The 21,366-nt window shown below is 43.7% G+C and overlaps 1 protein-coding gene across 5 annotated transcripts in view; it reads left to right on the plus strand.

Moving 5' to 3' along the window:
* Positions 1-21,366, plus strand: part of LOC110538578 (growth arrest-specific protein 7) — a 32,273-nt gene that overhangs the window by 7,034 nt on the left and 3,873 nt on the right. For 2 of the 5 annotated variants that reach the window (XM_036938651.1, XM_036938652.1), the window contains exons 3-14: positions 1,646-1,723; positions 4,816-4,904; positions 7,250-7,312; positions 12,820-12,918; positions 13,560-13,675; positions 14,843-14,917; positions 15,046-15,124; positions 15,876-16,004; positions 16,562-16,685; positions 18,684-18,763; positions 18,896-18,994; positions 19,787-19,846. In XM_036938651.1, the coding sequence (XP_036794546.1) occupies positions 1,646-1,723; positions 4,816-4,904; positions 7,250-7,312; positions 12,820-12,918; positions 13,560-13,675; positions 14,843-14,917; positions 15,046-15,124; positions 15,876-16,004; positions 16,562-16,685; positions 18,684-18,763; positions 18,896-18,994; positions 19,787-19,846 (1,091 nt within the window). Of the gene's footprint in view, positions 1-1,645; positions 1,724-4,815; positions 4,905-5,313; positions 5,592-7,062; positions 7,313-12,819; positions 12,919-13,559; positions 13,676-14,842; positions 14,918-15,045; positions 15,125-15,875; positions 16,005-16,561; positions 16,686-18,683; positions 18,764-18,895; positions 18,995-19,786; positions 19,847-21,366 lie in introns of those variants that run through there. The other 3 variants (XM_036938653.1, XM_036938654.1, XM_036938655.1) reach the window with 3 other exon arrangements.

Raw genomic sequence — 21,366 nt, forward strand, 5'->3', positions numbered from 1 at the left:
GAGGGTGGAAGAAATCTGGCAGGTCCTCCACTCCTATTGGCTGTGATTCACCTTCTGCCAGCACCATAGATTTCTACAATACCTCTCTGACTATGTATATATAATGTATACATCTGCATTATTACTGTAGCTATATAACCTGCCCGATTATGCTGGAACCAATACATATTTCATCCTTTCACGAGCAAAAACAGTGTGATGCGTCCACACGCATAAAGCTTACTTCATTTTTTTTACTGCGTCAGGTTAGCGTTCACAGATATTTGCCTTAACAGCCTTCTCCAGTGTGTAGGTTCACATCTTTTTACATCAGAAACCATCAGTTCCATTTGTCAGTGTTTTGTTTGGTAACCATAGTTTCTAATTCTGCTGTGAAATGCTGCCGTCTCAGAGAGCTCATTACCCTTCCCCATCATCAACATCTCCCCAGCGCATTCATCTGAAGGAGGGCTTTTAACATCTCATCCACTTTCATCTGATTAGCCCAAATGTGTGGTGATGGCCGCCACTGCTGCAGGAACCTCAGCAGCTCTACCTATGTGTTCCACAAAGCCGTCCTGTGTAATGACATTTAAACAACCCCTGTTTACTAGACAGAAGAAATACCTGCTTGTTTAATACCAGGGCTAAAAGGCAGCCAACCTTTTATACAGATGCTTATCAAACGCTTTTCATTTGGTGGTCTGATTCTGCACTACACAGACAGAGCTGTGTGTGTGTGTCTCTGTGTGTGTGTCTCTGTGTGTGTGTGTGTGTCTCTGTGTGTGTGTCTCTGTGTGTGTGTGTGTGTGTCTCTGTGTGTGTGTGTGTCTCTGTGTGTGTGTGTGTGTGTGTGTCTCTGTGTTTGTGTCTCTGTGTGTGTGTGTCCCTCAATGGGATAGGAGCCAGAGAAAAAGACTGTTTCCCACAGGACAAAGCCAGGCTTCACCCACGGTAGCTCCAACACTCTGGCAGGACACTGCACCTTGGCACACCACACACTGTAGTAGAGATAAAGACCCAGGGGCTATTTTATAAAACCACATGCTGTAACACTCATTATTATACTGAATTCTATCGTGGACTTTAATTCAACTGCATAATGATTAGAATGTGTTTTTGAATTACACTGATTCGAGATGCTATTTTTAAAGGGCACTCAGTTGTATTTTCAAGCAAATCTAACACTTTTATTACTCAAGAGCATGTAATGTACCGACGTTATCAGATCATTGTTTTTCAGTGTCTCTGCCTGATTGAAAGTCAAAAAGCCTCTCTAACACTGTCCAGATAACAAAGGACTTCTTGCTCCACTAACTGAAAACATGTTTCTTTGATGCCCCGGGAACATTCTCAGAGAATGTCAAGAATCTCAATAGTTTTTTCTGCAAGTGAATCGTTCATTTCAATACTTTTCATTTCAAGTATTCTCGTCTTGTTTCTCTGTTCTCAACTGAACGAGAACACTGATTATCAGAACACTGTAGTCGCCTGCTATAGTCCTGTGTGACCATGTCCTCTACAATACTTTCTGAACATTTCTGAATGGTTGTGCTCTCCACCTGTGTTCTTTAGAGTTTCATTCAGCGTTCAGGGAAACTGTGGAACTGTGTGTCCATTGTGCCTTACTCCTCATTTGGCTTTAACTATTTATGTGTCCTTCCAGAAACAACATGGAAACGGCCCTCTGCTACTTATGGAACCCCAGTGAGACCACCGGCACAAAGGAACTCCTTACCAGAAGGTAACATCAAGCCTCTTCCGATTTAAATCTACCATATCTATTGAGTTAAATAAGTGTCAAAAGTGTTGCTTGCATCGATATAGCAATTCCTCTTCTTCGCTGTGTAGTAGCTGTACAACTGAAGCCTAAGCTATCTAACTTGACCTAGCTCACTGGAACACTTGTTGGCTTATTTAGGGGCATTTCAGGTTCTGCCTCTCATTACTGTATGTCCGAGGAACACCATCCCAGGCTAGTAGATGGTATTCCACTGCTGGCATGTTCTCTCCACACACTGGGAGAACAACCAGGGAGAGAACAGCCAGCTGTAGGGATTTGTCAGACCAGACAAGGCTAATCCTCCCAGAAGGGGCGCGGGCAGTAACGGTGCCCAGGTTGAGGGATCTCTCTGCCTGGCTAGTCCAGCCCGGATCCTCCCTGGACTCCGGATGCCCCGGCCCGGCACTGGAGACGAGCCCCAGGAAGTTCGTGATTGGGCGGATTGGGGGTAAGGTTAGAGAGGGTGAAGTAGTGTTGAACAGGAGGTGGGCTCAGATTACACTGCCTGTATCTGAGTCCATAACTCAGTCTGCTTGGATAATGCAAAGCATTCATGGAGTCAGCCATGGGTCTAGAATAAGTATGATGGGCTCCCTATCTGTGGCAGAGCATTCTGTTGATGATACCACAGATACCTAGTGAGACTTCATACCATTCCATTTTAGCACACTGTTGTTCTGAGACCTCGTAAAATAGCTTGATCCCTTGATATATATTTCTGTATATGTCTCTCTAACAGAGTATCCCCGTCTGATCCCTATTCACCTGGTTTCTGCTCCATTATGTGTGAGGTAGAGCTGGGTCATTATGTTGTGTCTTTACATGGCTGTGGTGCACAGCTTCCCTCAGGGGTCATTATGTCATGTCTTTCCATGGCTGTGGTGCTCAGCTTTCTTCAGGGGTCATTATGTCATGTCTTTCCATGGCTGTGGTGCACAGCTTCCCTCAGGGGTCATTATGTCATGTCTTTCCATGGCTGTGGTGCTCAGCTTCCTTCAGGGGTCATTATGTCATGTCTTTCCATGGCTGTGGTGCACAGCTTCCCTCAGGGGTCATTATGTCATGTCTTTCCATGGCTGTGGTGCTCAGCTTCCCTCAGGAGTCATGCTGATGTACAGTTGAAGTCAGACGTTTACATACACTTAGGTTGGAGTCATTAAAACCTGTTTTTCAACCACTCCACAAATTTCTTGTTAACAAACTATAGTTTTGGCAAGTCGGTTAGGACATCTACCTTGTGCATGACACAAGTCATTTTTCCAACAATTGTTTACAGACAGATTATTTCACTTATAATTCACTGTATCACAATTCCAGTAGGTCAGAAGTTTACAAACACTAAGTTGACTGTGCCTTCAAACAGCTTGGATAATTCCAGAAAATGATGTCATGGCTTTAGAAGCTTCTGATAGGCTAATTGACATCAATTGAGTCAATTGGAGGTGTACCTGTGGATGTATTTCAAGGCCTTGCTTGATATCATGGGAAAATCAAAATAAATCAGCCAAGACCTCAGAAAAAAATATTGTAGACCTCCACAAGTCTGGTTCATCCTTGGGAGCAATTTCCAAACGCCTGAAGGTACCCCGTTCATCTGTACAAACAATAGTATGCAAGTATAAACACCATGGGACCATGCAGCCGTCATACCTCTCAGGACGGAGACACGTTCTGTCTCCTAGAGATGAACGTATTTTGGTGTGAAAAGTGCAAATCCATCCCAGAACAACAGCAAATTACCTTTTGAAGATGCTGGAGGAAACAGGTACAATATCCACAGTAAAACAAGTCCTATATCGACATAACATGAAAGGCCGCTCAGCAAGGAAGAAGCCACTGCTCCAAAACCGACATAAAAAAGCCAGACTACGGTTTGCGACTGCACATGGGGACAAAGATTGTACTTTTTGGAGAAATGTCCTCTGGTCTGATGAAATAGAACAGGACAACAAAGTCAAGGCATTTTAGTGGCCATCACAAAGCCCTGACCTCAATCCCATAGAAAATTTATGGGCAGAACTGAAAAAGTGTGTGCGAGCAAGGAGGCCTAGAAACCTGATTCAGTTACACCAGCTCTGTCAGGAGGAATGGGCCAAAATTCACTCAACTTATGTGGAAGGCTACCTGAAACATTTGACCCAAGTTAAACAATTTAAAGGCAATGCTACCAAATACTAATTGAGTGTATGTAAACTTCTGACCCATGGGGAATGTGAATAAAAGCATAAATAAATAATAATCTCTACTATTATTCATGTGACATTTCCTAACTGACCTAAAACAGGGAATTTTTACAAGTATTAAATGTCAGGAATTGTGAAAAACTGAGTTTAAATGTATTTGGCTAAGGTGTATGTAAACTTCCCACTTCAACTGTGATAATACTCTAGCTCATTTTGAGATGGGCTTCCTTGATATGCAGCGACAGGCCATGAATCACGGCTGATGAGGAACCATTAGAACCCTGTAGGATGTGAGTAGGGACATTACCATAGACATATGCAGGGCTGTGACACACACACACACACACACACACACACACACACACACACACACACACACACACACACACACACACACACACACACACGCACACGCACACGCACACACACACACACACACACATACATACATACAGACACACAGGATCATCTCCCTTTAGGCCGTTTGCATTATTTTAAGGCCATTGTTTTCTTATGGGCCAGAGGGAGAAGAAGATGAAAACACATATGAGATATGCTGTGTACTGAGCCGTAGCCCAGTGAGATGGACTGAAGCTGGGACAAAGGAGGGTGCAAACTGCTTTCTGTCTGGATGATGAATAGGGATGTATTATTCCCTACTGTTAGGATGCAAACGACTCCATAACATTAAGATGTCACTTGAAGACATAAGCACAACCTGACTTTTTCACTATAATGGATTGGTACCCAGTCCGTCACATGAAGGAGTTGTATGTTGCCCCATCTGTTTATCGTTCTGAACTGATTCAGTAATGAGCGGGTTTAATCTGTCAATCATCTCAATGACATTTCTGATCTTTTCCCCTGTAGTCAATGGAACACGTTACACCACAGGAAGTTCTATGCATCCCACGGACCCCCCTGGCGTGCCCCTACGGAGAACCACTATGGACAAACAGGTGAGACTTTCAACTCAGCAATGCAGTCTGCAATACCCTTTTTAAAAGGGACTTCACCTGATAAACCTATATTTTGTCCAACCCGTTAAGTCTATTACTGTTGGAACATTGCAATCAGCTCAACGTGTTGATCGGAGTGAAATAGTTGTCTGATATTGATTTGACATCAACATTAAGCAGCTCAAACTCAATAATGGTTCCTGTAACACCTATAACATGTTGCAGGCAAACTAATGAACATTTTTACTATTTTAATGCAATAATTCACTGTTTATTCTTGATATGGTATGCTTGAAATCCGTCGCACGCATCAAACATTCTTCAGGACAAAAATGGTCCTCTATGTTCCTCCCCAGTCCTGCTTTGAGCAGCTATGAACCTGGGCCAAGAAGTGTTACACGCCAACCCACGTGACTAATTACCCAGCGTTAGTGAGTACCCGTCATCAGCTAACGGGAGAATACATGGACAGATTTGGGCCATATGGGCAGCTGAGATTTGGACCATGCCGCAGGGTTTGTTGTCAGCTTTTGTAAGGACACCAGCAAGATAATCTTTATAGCTCAAACTGGGAGAACTGGGCGTCCTGGGCTTCTGGGAAAGTCCGCTGGCTGGATTGCCGCGCTCCGAGCAGCCCGGACACATCGGTAGGTGCTGGTCAACGGCGCCATGTTTCGGAGGAGGAAGGTGAGAGTGCGTCGATGCGAAGCATGAGGCTTTCACTGGGTTACTACAGCTGACTGTGTTGTTGTGTTGGCCTCTGCAGGGGGGTGTTGTAATAAGCAGGGGTGGAGAGAAGGGCACAGTGGGGTGGTGTCCTTGGGGCGATCACGTGTACGGACGGTGGCAGCTCTGCTTTTCGCTGTAAACATGCTGCAGCCTCTGGTGGAACACCATCATTAGAGAGAGAGGGAGATAGTAGAAAGAGAGAGAGAGGGAGATAGTAGAAAGAGAGAGAGAGTAGAACGAGAGAGGGAGAGAAGGAGAGCGAGAAAGAGAGGATGAGTGTGGCTGCAGCCATGCCCACACAGATAACACCACCACACACTCGTGGGTAAACACACACACACCCTTTGGCTCCCTCCGCACGCACATACGATGCACTCACACATGTGTACATCAATTCTTCCGCTCATCCACCCTCTGGACCCCCACCCCTGAAAAATATCCAAAGATGTATCAGCCCTCCACAAACACACCTGCCAAACACACCTCCGTAAACACCCACACTATTATCAGACATCCTGTACCCACACTCTATTATCAGACATCCTGTACCCACACACTATTATCAGACATCCTGTACCCACACCGCGCTGTATTGTCATTAAGCTAACACACACCCACACAGTCAGACAGTATTGTATGCACATACACATCTCCCTAAAACACACACACACACACACACACACACACACACACACACACACACACACACACACACACACACACACACACACACACACACACACACACAGAGAGACCAAAGCTCTAAAGCTCATGAACACACATGTGGGGCCAGAGAGGCTGTTCATTGGTTGTGTTTTTCTCCCTCCTCCTCCTCCTCCTCCTCCTCCTCTTTTCCTCCTGCCTCTTAATCATAATTAGCCTTCTAGTTATCATTACTAAGCCATTTCCCTCAGACCTTGCCCCCTCTCCTCCCTCATTCAAAACCCTCTCTCTCCCCTCTCTCTCTCTCTCTCTCTCTCAATCCCTCCCTCTCTCTCTCTCTCACAATCCCTCTCTCTCTGTCTCTTTCTTTCTATCTCTCTGAAGAGGGAAGAGGGAGGCATGGTGATCGAATGTCTCCTTCAGCCTTCCATCTCTCATCTAAATTCAAGGGGGCTTTATTGGCATGGGAAACATATGTTTACATTGCTAAAGCACTCTCTCTCGCTCTCTTCCGCTGGCTCCATCCATGTGTTGTCTCACTAGTTTTCAGTATGGACAGTAGGGAGACACAGGGCTCCTTGCTGCATCTTCCCCCTGCCGTCAACCTCCAGACTCGGGTGACAGCAGTTTAACCGGAGGCTAGCCTCGTCACGCTCCTAGGACTACAACCAACCGCCTCCACCCCCTCCCTCCACTTCACACCTCCTCCTCCATTCTGCCCAGCCCCTTACCCCCCCCCCCCCCCCCCACGCGTCTCCACTCGACTCACCACGTCAGGCAGCAGGCTGTGAGAGGCAGCCTCAGTTGCAGGAGCAGGGTTTCCCCGTGAGGAGCAGAGAGAGGAGCAGAGAGAGGAGCAGGAGGAGAAGCAGTGTTGTGTGATGATGGAGGCGGCCAGCTTTGACACCGAGGAGAGCTTTGACGTTGACGATGCCTCCTGTCTCTCCCAACAGAACCCAGGGAACAATTCACCAGCCAAGAGACAGAACAAGGAGATCAAGGAGACCAAGATAACAGTGAGTACCCTGGAGCTCCAAACCCAGAACCTCTCCCTCTCACTACCCATCTCTCTCTGTCTCCTTCACTCTCTCTTTCTCTCTGTGTTCTCTCTCTCTATCTCTCTCTGTTTCTCTCTCTCTGTCTATCTCTGTTGTTTCCTTTCTCTCTCAGAGCAGCAGCAGCCTCAGACTGTGTTTAGGATACAGATCCTGTGCACCATTACACCAGGGAGAAGCAGCAGATGTGACAGAATGTTTATTTTTAGCTAGGATTATTCCCTTTTGAGATAATTGAACAGAAGAAAGCAGATAACAACGTTTTACCCGACAATAGGCTAGATGTTTGTGTATTTCATTCCACCATCTGCCAACGTTAAAATGTACTGCATCTACCCACTATGCTACAGTGTGTCTGTGTAGCAGTGTGTTTGTCTGCAGATCTCTGTGGAGTAATGGGGGAACCCACAGTGCAGGAACACTGCCGCCACACCAAACAGCCTATTGGATAGAACATTAGTATTAATCAGTGGGGTTTCCACAGGTCAACTGCTAATCTTTTTCTCATGTGTCTACTCCCTTCTATCAGTCTTGTGGGTTTGGGACTGAGGCTTGCACAAGCGCCATTTACACACAGGAGATGCGTCCTCAAGCAATGAAGAGGTTCAGATTTCTCTCAGTTCACAGAAGCTGCAGCAGACTTTGAGTGAGAATAGGTATCCCATGCAGCAAAGTCATGTTTTTATCACACTCTTTCAATGTATGATGGGCTTTGATTTTCTTGAAAAGCACAAGCACAAGACCTTTGTAGACAGATCCAGAATCTGACGAGCCCTCTGAGTCTTCTTCTCTAGAAAACATATACATATATTATGTGAGTGTAATGCTGCATCCCTCCCATCCCCCAATGGACCCCACATAGCTGCAGGACAATGCAGTTCACCCAGGACTGCATTCACCAAAACACAACATCAACACTTCCACATTACAGCCATGATTATATTTCCGTTCTACTCTCCATCAACAACAGCTAATGAAAACATTTACATCCCACAAGCAGCTTGAATTCCTACTCCCACGTATCCATAACTAGCATTCATTAAACTCATTATACTCAGAAATATAGAAACTCATTTCTAGCAAATTAGGGATTTGTGTGGACCACATGTAACCAGATTTATGTAAAACATCCCTCAGAGTGTTTAAGTTGTTCTGACACTGGACCTCGTGGTTATGTAACCTATAATAAGGAATGTAGGAGGAGATGGTGAGTGCTGGGCTGAGAGCTGACAGACAGTTCTGTGTGTGCCCAGTGTTGGTTCTGCTCGGTGGGCTCGCTGACCTGCTCCAGCCACGGGAGCTGTCAGTCTGCCTATTGTGAAGCCCCACCGACCTGCACAGAGAGATGCAGCAAGGCCAGTTTCCATGGTTACAAAAGCAATAGCACACTGATTAATGGTGCTGAAATGGAAAACACTGCCATAGGAAACACTGGAGCCATTCAGAAAACAAATTGAATTGATATTGTGGAAAAATAGAAAAAAAAATTTTATTTTATCTGTAGATCTTTTTTTACAGGTGAGCTTTGTTTGATAGGGCTTGATTGATGGCATCGTTGACAAAGGATTGGGGTGCTGTTGTGAACCCCAATCCTCAGTGTACTATCCAATCGAACATGAGCCATGATGGTCTGTACACATCCTCAACATTTAACCATGATGTCATGTCTTCTGTAGAAATATAAATGGATCAAGCAATGAATATCTCAGAAAAGGAGACCACTAGATTAGGCTGCATTCATTCCATTATAATGCAGTTTTATACTTTGCGGTGTAAAGAGAAATCACATGAATGAGTAATTGGTCTGTGATTATTGATCTTCATGGTTTTGTTCAGGGACTCATTCATTGCGTAGAAGAAGTGGTGTCGTGTAATGATGCTGGGTATGGCATTCGTCATGATGTCAGTCCAGGAGGGTGTTTTACTGTTGTCCCATGATGCATGTTGCGTCACACGACCTGTCTTCCAGCTGTCATGGACAGATGAACGACTTTAACGTCCACCACTGGAGCATGTCTCAGATCACATATGGGATGGATCATGGCCCCTCCATTAGAGACAGTGGAGGCTGGTGAAGGGAGGATGGCTCATACTAATGACTGGAATGGAGTGAATGGAACGGTGTGTTTAATGTGTTTTAATCCATTTTAATGAGCCTATCCTCCCATTTAAATTGACACCAGCCTCCACTGATTTGAGACCAGTCCAACATGGCTGGTCCTGAGTGTGATGGAAGGAAGATGCACAGGGCTGAATCATCTGAATAGCCAGCCATGTTTTCCACCTCATTAAACATACTCAAGTGTTGTTTGACTTGTTAAGAAGAAAGAGTAACAGTTTGTTGGGGTGTCATCTTGTGCCGTTTGGAAGACTCAGATGGGTTATTTTGATTATTATTATTAGATTTTTTTTTACCAACACAGAGTTGGAGGAAGCCACAGCATTCTGAGAATAGTGGAGGACGTCTTGGAATCTTTTGTTATTATGGGGTATTGTGCCTTTACAGCAAAAGTAATTTGTCGCTTAGCAACAGTGGCTGAGTACCCTACAGTCTCTCTGTGTGTGTGTGTGTGTGTGTGTGTGTGTGTGTGTGTGTGTGTGTGTGTGTGTGTGTGTGTGTGTGTGTGTGTGTGTGTGTGTGTGTGTGTGTGTGTGTGCGCGTGTGCGTGTGCGTGTGCGTGTGCGTGTGCGTGTGCGTGTGCGAGCGTATGTGCCGGGGGAAGAGTTATTTTCTGAAGAGTTATTTTCTGATAGTGTTAGCTAAGGTGGCAACAGATTTATGTGTTGACACCCTGTGTATGGGTTATTTTCTGTGTTTTATGTCTTTAAGCATGTGTTATTTTCTGTGTTTTATGTCTTTAAGCATGTGTTATTTTCTGTGTTTATGTCTTTAAGCATGTGTTATTTTCTGTGTTTTATGTCTTTAAGCATGTGTTATTTTCTGTGTTTTATGTTTTTAAGCATGAGTTATTTTCTGTGTTTTATGTTTTTAAGCATGAGTTATTTTCTGTGTTTTATGTCTTTAAGTATGGGTTATTTTCTGTGTTTTATGTTTTTAAGCATGGGTTATTTTCTGTGTTTTATGTCTTTAAGCATGGGTTATTTTCTGTGTTTTATGTTTTTAAGCATGGGTTATTTTCTGTGTTTTATGTCTTTAAGCATGTGTTATTTTCTGTGTTTTATGTCTTTAAGCATGTGTTATTTTCTGTGTTTTATGTTTTTAAGCATGGGTTATTTTCTGTGTTTTATGTCTTTAAGCATGGGTTATTTTCTGTGTTTTATGTCTTTAAGCATGGGTTATTTTCTGTGTTTATGTCTTTAAGCATGGGTTATTTTCTGTGTTTTATGTCTTTAAGCATGGGTTATTTTCTGTGTTTTATGTCTTTAAGCATGGGTTATTTTCTGTGTTTTATGTCTTTAAGCATGTGTTATTTTCTGTGTTTTATGTCTTTAAGCATGGGTTATTTTCTGTGTTTTATGTCTTTAAGCATGGGTTATTTTCTGTGTTTTATGTTTGGATTATTTTCCATGCTGCTAGTAATATTTATATCTATTCAGCAGAGCTAAACCATTCCAATGTGTGAGGTCCAGCTCACAATTTTTAAACGTCCAGGCAATGAATGAACCTTTCTACATTTGCCTAAGCCTTTAGGGTGGAAATTACTGTATAATGAATGCAGGTAGAGGACAGACTGTCCCTCTGGTTGATTAGGCAAACTGGCACTTGTCAACACTGTCTGCTGTTGGGGGTAAGTGTAATTAGTCTGTTCTAAACTACAGGAATGACCATCATCATGTGAATCATTCATAAGCTATGACCCTGCCTGCCTCTCAGAATCTCCATAACACTGTCAGGCTGAACCATAACACCCTCGATTTGCTGACTGTCCAAAAACATCAACTACTATAAACCACACAGTGCCAACAGTGCCATACAATTCTCCCTGGTTTTCACAGAGGTAATGAATATGAATCTCTGAGTCCTAACAGTGTAGCACCCCACTAAGAACCCATAAAAGAGTAGTGAGCTATAGAGACAGCCATGCTGCAGATAGTCTCATTTTCTGGAGGATGTGAGCAGGAGATAAACAACAGCAGTGATAGATGGCGAGTCAGTGTGATGGAAAATCTGGTGTCCGTGACGATCAGTCTGATCTCTCAGGCAGAAAATGAACAAAGTGACTGGGCTCCACCAACTATGTAAATCCTGTTGTGCAGCGTTAGAAAGAGTCTACGACACTTCTATGTGTGTTTCTACTACTGTATCTCATGTGGTGTGTGGAAGCATGCATATTATGCAGACTTATAGGTGTGTGTGTGTGTGTGTGGGGGGGGGGGTGTTAGTGTGTACATATTAGATGTCCAGGGGTCATTGATAGAACTGATTTCAAGCAGGAGTTGGAGATCTCTGCAGACGGCTGGTTGCCTTCAGGAAAGAACGGGGCTCATGTTAGTATTTATTACAGAATAGCTTTTAGGGCTTGCTTCCATTGTTTGACTGTTTTTTCTCAGGAACTTCTCTAAATAGTTTCAACTCCCAATACGCTCAATGATTTGCAACACAAAGCTTCAAACATTGTCATAGTTGCATAAGCAAATATGGTAATCAGCTAGTAGAAATGTGCACAGTGTGTTTTTTCCTTGTCGTGTGCTTTAGCCAAGCAGTGAACACATAATACATATTTGTGCATCTGAGATTCAGCATGTCTGGATGTCCATGTAGTCTGCTGGGATGTCATTGGCAGTATGGCATAGATAGAGGACATGTTGTTGTGCCAGCAGGGAGAGGTTACAGATGGTGAACATTACATAATTGCAGTCCTATAAGGGTAATTGAAGACGCTGTTGACCAGAGTGTGTATTCAGTCTGAGTGCTGGGTGTGTTTAGCTGTGACTCCGCTCTACAGTAGTTTGGGTTGTTGTTGGTTGTTTCCTCTATATCACTGATTGTAGGTCTTTCTCTTCATTATGATGTTGTTTTAGTTTATCACAAATAAGTGTAAGGATCGTAAGGCCAGGACTGGACGGTTTGTGCTCTCTCTTTCTCCCCCCTCTCTTTTCTCTCCCTATTTCTCTGTCCCTCTCCCCTCTCTCTGTCCCTCTCAATCCCCCCCCCCCCCCTCTCCACCTCCGAGGGTTCTCTGGGTCACCATCTTGATGACCAACACCCCCGGAGAGTATTTACTCATTCCTGACCTTTACTCCCGTCCTCATGACAGACACAAACCGAGCCTCCATGTCCCGTCTCCAAATGAGAAGCTTCTATGCACATCTCCCACAAATGGCACCTTTGATGTCTGCTCTAACCATAGCGTTTCTCCCACATTCATTCCTGAGAGTTTAAGGCAATTAGTCTCTTTTCCTCCTCCTCCTCCTTTCCTTCTTCCTCTCCCTCTGATGTCTCACAGAAACCTCTCTCACTTGTCTCTCACTCTCTTGAATTCATCTCACAATTGTTTTGCATTCAGATCAACTGTGTCACCTTCCCGCTGCCCAGTGTGACGCCAGATCAGCCAGAGCAGCAGCTACTGAAGCCCAATGAGTGGAGCTACTGTGACTACTTCTGGGTAAGATAGCGCCTGACATCTCTAAACCACTCTCCAGCTCATAGAATAAGATCCCTACTTCCTATGTTTATAGGAATCTCAGCCCTGTTACATATGACTTTGAATCCAACAGGGTAGATTTTGTCTGTCATATTAACGCCAACTCATGTGTCTACAAACATGATTGTAACAGAAGCCTCTTTTCACTGAACTGTGATTTGGATGGTTGTTCTTGTTCCACTGAGTCATGTTCTAAGTTGCTGTCTGTATTTCTGTGGCATAATGTGCTCCACTCAGCCAAAGCTCAAGCCCATTGTGTGAATTGAATCTGTCACCTCTGGTTCACGTGGGGCTACCACATCACTCCCTGTCGTATCCGCATCCTGTTACACATAGTGGGATGTGCTGCTCCTTGTTCAACCCTTAGACACACACACACTCATAACTCACACGCAAATGACGAACACACCCACGTGCGCATGCACTCCTTAACACATACATTTGTAGTTCTCTGACTCATACATTCATCCACCCACACACACTCCCCAACACCCCTCACCACTCACACACACTCAATGTAAACAATGTCATTTTCTCCATGAAATGAAGTCTGTGGCTGTATAGGTCTGCGTGTGTGATTGATGCTCCATCCTCTCCCTCAGACTGACAAGAAGGACCCCCAAGGGACCCCCTCTGTGGGCGGCTTTGAGGTGCTGCTGCAAAAACAGCTCAAGGGCAAACAGATGCAGAAAGAGATGGCTGAGTTCGTCCGGGAGAGGTAACACAACATAGTCAGCTTGGAAGGGGTCAGTGGTACTGTGTATTTTGTGTGTTGGGAAATGTTATTGATTCTCTTTATCGTATCTTTTTTGATCGTAATCTTATTTGGACTGTTTTTTCGTGTCTTATCAGGGTGAAACAGGGTTCTCTTGTCATTATCATTATGTTATTGTAGAGCATGGGTTATTTTGTCCTTGACAACCTGGCTCCACTCTATAGTATCTATTCATATATTTACAATGTATTTATTTAGCAGACGCTCTTCTTCAGAGCGACTTGCAGGAGCAATTCGGGTTAAGTGCCTTGCTCAAGGGCACATGGACAGATTTTTCACCTAGTCGACTTGGGGACTGGCCCAGCACACTTGACTTCCAGGCTAGCTGCCGCCCCAGGTGTATCAACCCATGCACATTTGAATTCAGATACATGTGTTGTACCGTACTAGGTTTATAAAGTTAAGTTGTAGACGTACATAAAGTGGACGTCCTAAACATATGCTTTCATAGGCTTCAGCATAGCAAGAGGCCCCATTTTGCTCCCACAACAAAAGTTCCCATTGACTCAATAGACTTGAGAATTAAGTGGACTTTCACTTTTTCCCCTGACTGTATTCACACAATTCATTTAAAGGTCCCATTCCCCAACATTCTAATTCAGGGCTGACCTTTCTTCATTGGTTCAGTGAGACAGCTGACCTGATGTCAGATTCTGGCCATATCCATTTCTTTGGAATGGCCTTCGTGACCTCCCGTAGAGGACAGGTTTACTCAGATGTGTATGGTTAATGGGTATTTGTGGAATAATTGAATGTCACAGAAATATGGCTGGCATTTCTGAGTCGCCCTCAGGGTGGCCATGAGTAAATAGCCTCACATCATTCCCATCTCTGGCCTTTCCGCAGGAAAGTGCATTAACTCATATCCAGGCTGTTGTTACAGGATATTGTTTGATATCTTCTCAGCACAGAATAATAGGCTTCTGCCTTTGAACATCATAGTGGCCACAGTGCTGTATGTCTTTGGGTGTCGGTGATATACTGGAGGACAGTGTCTCCATGCACCAATGCTCCACTAAAACTCTGTCAGCTTTAAAAAATGTTCTCCTCTATTGGTCTTCCCTGGAGTCCCATACTTTAGAGCCCCATGGCTGTCGTTGTCCGTTGCAGGATAAAGATTGAAGATGAATACTCTAAGAACCTCTCCAAGCTCTCCCAGAGCCCCTTGGCTGCTCAGGAGGAAGGGTGAGTGAGTTAACAGAATAGATTTCTATTCGTTCTATATTCTTCACCACATACCTGTTTGCTACTTGGGTGTTTTCCCATCCATTCTATCCAGTTTGGTTGATGTCTCTTGTTTGATCCCATTCCAGAACCCTTGGGGAAGCTTGGGCCCAGCTGAAGAGGAGTTGTCATGACGAGGCTGAAGTCCACCTCAAGTTCTCCAACAAGGTTGCCTACTGTCTTGCTAGAAGATACTCTGGATATTACAGATTGCATGTACTGTAACAGACCAAGAAAATTCTAAAATCTCCATGTGAACCGACGGAAGTGGACAACATCCATGCTTCACTCATACCTTCAATAACATTATAAGATGTATTTTCTATGGGCTATGGAGCCCTCAGAGAAGGCTTAGTTGGCAGTCAGTTTATTTATGTGTTCCTTTGGTCAATCCAAGGCCTCTATGACCACGTACTGGTGTGTTTGTTTACCTCACTCTGGTCTGACATGGGCAAAGAAAAAAGAGGGGGGGCTTACAGCAGCAATTACCAGTAAAGAAAACAACTCTACTGGGTCTTAAGAATGCTTAAAATAAATCAGAGGTAGCCTTGAAGCTATACATAGCCTCCATTGTCTGATTAATTAGTGGTGTCTTCTGATGAGCCCCAGGCTGCGGACATGCAGCCCCTCCATGATCCCCTCTCCTCTGAGCTCGGAGACACCACGGCTGATGGGATGGGGTTAGGTAACGTGTGGAAGAGTGAGAAATCCTCTTGAACATATAGTGGCCTAAGTGCACTTTTCATGACTATTTGTATCCATGCTTTATGCAGCTAGGTCACATATATCCTGTATAGGCCTACCGGGACTCTAAATTGGTGTGTTTATATAGTAGTTAGATAGGCAGGTACAATGTAGTTACAGTGTAGTTACATATAAGTACATATCAATTACAACTGTAATAACTGTACCTCTTCAGCTCCAGTGTGAGGTGGAGAAGCCCCTGCTGACGTTCAGAGACAACTTCAAGAAGGAGTTGAAGAAGTACGATCACCACATCATAGACCTCAGGAAGCAGCTGGCCAGCCGCTATGCAGGCGTGGAGAAGGTATGGACCATTCTAAACCAAAGCATCCTATAATCCTTGTCCTACAATTCAGGTTTTCCCAGAGAAGCTTTAAATGATCCAAAATGTTGATCTGACTACACCACAGCATTATTCTGTTGGACTATTGAAACCATTCAACGTATTTTAAGATGAACTGTTTTTCTGCTCAGGAAAAACCTGTCGCTTTTTGTTGCCTATCTTTCTCCCCATGGTAATCGATCATAACGTCCTGTTTGTTTTATTTTAGTTGGCATCCATTACACACAGGAGATTTTGTGGGTTTACGGTTCGTGCCTGCCAAGTGCTGTATTTACATTTCCAACAGTGTTACATCATGACATTGGAGAATTGCCTCAACAGACGAGATGAAGGAAGATCCTGTGATGTGAAATAAGAATAGATTAAGGGATGAGGCCGGGATTTGAGTGGAGAAATAGGTAGCTGACATGAAAGGGCTGCAATGACTGTGGTAATAGTTGTAGGTTCAGTAGATCTGAGGACTAGCATTAAATGACTCATATTGTTTCTGTATTCACACTGCTGCTTGGTTGCTGTAGGCCCGTAAAGCCCTGGCAGACCGGCAGAAAGATCTGGAAGTGAAGACCCAGCAACTGGACATCAAGCACATGAACAAACACGAGGAGGACATCAAGAAGGCCCGGCGGAAATCCACACAAGCAGGTCAGGGGTTAGACACACCGTGTAGCACATGTAGAGCAGCCGCACTTCACAGCTCCATGAAACGCCAGCATAGCGGTGCCGATTCTACCCCCAGAGAGGAGAGAACATGCACCCAAAGCATGCTGCATTCTCAGGTGTGCTTTTTATTAACTTACCACAGTGTACTTCTAAATGCGACAAATTGCCTCTCTCCTTTCAAATCTGAGCCGTTCAATTCACCCACAGCTGTGTTTCTTGATAAATCAGCCCTGTATCGCTGAGCAGCCGCTTTTATGTTGCATAAGTCGCTTTTGAGGCCACTCTTGCGTTGCACGCAATTTACCTACCCTTGTGATGTTGTGCTGCCATTGTGTAAAGTTGTGGTGGTGTTTTCATCAGCAACAAGAGGCATAGCCGACAGAGTGAGAACTCTGAGGGAAGCATCCCCTGGCACAACACCAGAACACATTGCAAAAGAGAGCCAGTAGTATTTCAACATGGAAACAAGTTTAATGATCTATTTTTGTGGTGGGATAATAAGTCGGCTGGGAGAGGACCATTACCCACAATCCCCAGGACTAATCTTTTGGTCGCAGTGAACAAGGGTATGAATGGAGGACTTGTCCCATCCGGACCAGCCAGGCATCCCAAACAGTCAGATCTGGCAACATGGATCACATGTTGTGTAAATGGAGCAGAGACAGGGTTGCGGACAGTGCAGATATGTTTCACAAGCTCAGGGTTCCGACTTGGGGTGGATTCCCAGACTGTGTTGCCTAAGAAGACTATGCTTTCCCCAGCAGGAGGCAGAGGGGGTGAGGTGGGGCTGTGCTGCAGTCAGATAGGGAATGTGGGGGCGTTCAGTCAGACATGGATGGGGTTTGAGAACTCAGACAGGAGGCCGACAACACTAAAGCTCACTGCCAACAGCAGCCCATAGTAATGTAATGATACTAAGCAATTAGCTTAGTCAAAAATATTGAGCAATGTCTCTTCATTTATACTTAAAACCATCTGTTATACTGCAAGTATATTTTCCAGTGTTTTGTGTTGTACTGTGGATCTCAAAATCATTGCATTATCATGTGCTTAGGAGACAAACACATCTTGCTTTGCATTTATATTTAAATGTGGAATCATAGTGAATATGCTTAATTCAGATAACATGAGGCTATGATCAGCCATGCAGTACAATGCCTGGGGCTCCCATTTCTCTGTATTCCAGATAGTATGATGGTACAAATAGTTCTGGCGCCAAGATTGTAATTGCTTTTTCCATACATATCTATGCACACACTTTAGAGGAAAAAGCCAGTGTGAAAAAAATAAATAAATAATCCTCTCTCTCCCACTCAGATAATTAGTCTCAGTTCACAGCTCTAATCAATAGATCCCGTTAGGCAAGCTTCAGATGATGTCTGCCTTGTGTCTTTCACTTTTTCCAGGGGCAAATGTCATTAAAAACCCTGGCCTCATTTCCATATAGATTGAGATGTGCTGGATTGTAAAACAACTTCCTCTGTAGTTTTGTTTTAGGTTGTTTCTTACACCCTTTCTACAGTAGGCCTTTGTAATATATGTCTAATAGATTGAACTGAAATGTAGAAGAACGTTTCTAGGTCACATTTGCTTTGCACTTTTCTTCAACCCTATTGAACCAAGCTTTATAGACTTAGCATCGGAGGTTAGCATCGGAGGTTAGCTTCGGAGGTTAGCTTCGGAGGTTAGCCTCTGCATTACGTTGCATCGATAGAGCTGTCCCACACTGCAACAGGCATGGTTACTGAGTGCCCTTTGCTGGAAACATAGGGACTTAGTTCATGCACGCTTTTCCTCATGCATAAGTTCATTTAGGGCCTACATTTAATGTAGTAAACACTTCAAGGCCATAGTACTTCATCTTTAACTACCTCAATTTAACTGCACAGGTATACCAGAAATGTAATGTTGATTTGTTGAGTATTACCTCCTAGTCAAATACACTGTGTTGAATGACCACTCTGAATCTGTTCTCTACAGGTGATGACCTCATGCACAATGTGGACCTGTACAACCGGGCCCAGTCCAAGTGGTTTGAGGAGATGGTCACCACAAGCCTGGTAATACAATTGAAATAACTCTTCATAGTCTCATTGTTGACAACAAACAATATAAGATGATCACGTTCATCGTTATATTTGTTTTGACAGTGAGGTTGATTCCTTGTCTATGTATTTCCCTCTGTTCTTCAGGAGCTGGAGAGACTTGAGGTTGAGAGGGTGGAGATGATACGACAAAATTTACGCCAGTACACAACGCTGCGACATGAAACTGACATGTTCAACCAAAGTGTGAGCCATGTGTCCATTTCACTTACAGTACATGTGGTGGTTCCCTTGAGTCAGCCTGACAGAACATGTGGCTGTTTGCTGGAGGCAGACAACCAATCTGTCAGTCATGACAGCCTGGACTCAAGGGTAGAATACGGTCACCGTAACAGACCTAGACGTAACATAGTAAAAGTACACCCCAATTAGCATGATATGGGACACCCCAATTAGCATGATATGGGACACCCCAATTAGCATGATATGGGACACCCCAATTAGCATGATATGGGACACCCCAATTAGCATGATATGGGACACCCCAATTAGCATGATATGGGACACCCCAATTAGCATGATATGGGACACCCCAATTAGCATGATATGGGACACCCCAATTAGCATGATATGGGACACCCCAATTAGCATGATATGGGACACCCCAATTAGCATGATATGGGACACCCCAATTAGCATGATATGTTACGTTTTGTATGGTATGTATTCATTTGTAGATGTCCATCTATTTCGTATGATATGTTACAAATTACAATTAATATGTGATGAATTGCAATTTGTACAATATGTTACGAATTATGAATTGTAATGTTAGCTAGGTGGTTTTGGTTAGGGGTTAAGGTTGGGTTAAGGTTATGGTTAAGGTTAGTTTTAGGAGTTAGGTTAAGGGTTAGATTAAGGTTTAGCCAACCTTTTCTGACATGAGAGCTACTTTTAAAAAATGAAACATGTCACGAGCTACTCTTTTTTTTCTATGCTTAAAATAGTCACATTCTTCTCTTCTCCTCTCCCCTCCAGCTCTTCCCTGGGACCTTAGTGTACAGGAGTAGCGCATTATGTTTTCTGTCAATATACCTGGTAATGTTTGTTAATAAACAAATCTAAAGGGGGGGCTCTATAAAATCCAAATTGTTTTATATTTTCCCAAATTATGTTATTTCAGTTTTATTTTTCGTGGTTTAAGATTGTTTTTGTTTTTCAATTTCCAAATGACACTTGTTCATAGAGAAACGAAATTGGATGTTCTGAGTCCATGTCAATGCCTAAATAACATCAGAAGACTCATTTTTGGGGGTCTGGAAGGAAACTAACACGTTTAGATTTGAGTATAATTCCCCTTGAATTGTGCATCTAACCCTTTAAATTTGCATAGAGAGTGAGCAATGTGCCATCTAATGTGCCGGTCTAGCAATGGTTCTGTACTCCTGATGTACTACTGATGCTTATTTAATGGTAACGTTTGCAAATAATAGACACAAATGATATACAGTACTTCTGCCAGGTAAGAAATTAATTGGCAGATATCGTGTTAGGTTTGGCTTTTTAAGCGAATAGTGGCTAACCAATGGTGGGATAATGTCAATGTTGCGTTGATTAGATTGTAGTTGGGATCTTGCGGTCTCTGATACTTTGTTTGAGATTTGTTTGTCCGTTTTTTTTTCCACTTGATTTATTTCCTCTTTATTTAACCAGGTAGGCAAGTTGAGAACAAGTTCTCATTTACAACTGCGACCTGGCCAAGATAAAGCAAAGCAGTTCGACACATACAACGACAACGACACATACAACGACACATGGTGTAAAACAAACATACAGTCAATAATACAGTAGAAACAAGTCTATATACAATGTGAGCAAATGAGGTGAGATAAAGGAGGTAAAGGCAAAAATAGGCCATGGTGGCAAAGTAAATACAATATAGCAAGTAAAACACTGGAATGGTAGATTTGCAATGGAAGAATGTGCAAAGTAGAAATACAAATAATGGGGTGCAAAGGAGCAAAATAAATAAATAAATAAATAAAATAAAAACAGTAGGGAAAGAGGTAGTTGTTTGGGCTAAATTATAGAGACTATGTACAGGTGCAGTAATCTGAGAACTGCTCTGACAGCTGGTGCTTAAAGCTAGTGAGGGAGATAAGTGTTTCCAGTTTCAGAGAATTTTGTAGTTCGTTCCAGTCATTGGCAGCAGAGAACTGGAAGGAGAGGCGGCCAAATAAATAATTGGTTTTGGGGGTTACCAGAGAGAGCTCCTGCTGGAGCGGGTGATACAGGTGGGTGATGCTATGGTGACCAGAGAGCTGAGATAAGGGGGGACTTTACCTAGCAGGGTCTTGTAGATGACCTGGAGCCAGTGGGTTTGGCAACGAGTATGAAGCGAGGGCCAGCCAACGAGAGCATATAGGTCGCAATGGTGGGTAGTATATGGGGCTTTGGTGACAAAACGGATGGCACTGTGATAGACTGCATCCAATTTGTTGAGTAGGGTATTGGAGGCTATTTTGTAAATGACATCGCCGAAGTCGAGGATTGGTAGGATGGTCAGTTTTACAAGGGTATGTTTGGCAGCATGAGTGAAGGATGCTTTGTTGCGAAAT

Source organism: Oncorhynchus mykiss, chromosome 12, assembly GCF_013265735.2.
Source record: "Oncorhynchus mykiss isolate Arlee chromosome 12, USDA_OmykA_1.1, whole genome shotgun sequence".
Taxonomy (NCBI): Eukaryota; Metazoa; Chordata; class Actinopteri; order Salmoniformes; family Salmonidae; genus Oncorhynchus; species Oncorhynchus mykiss.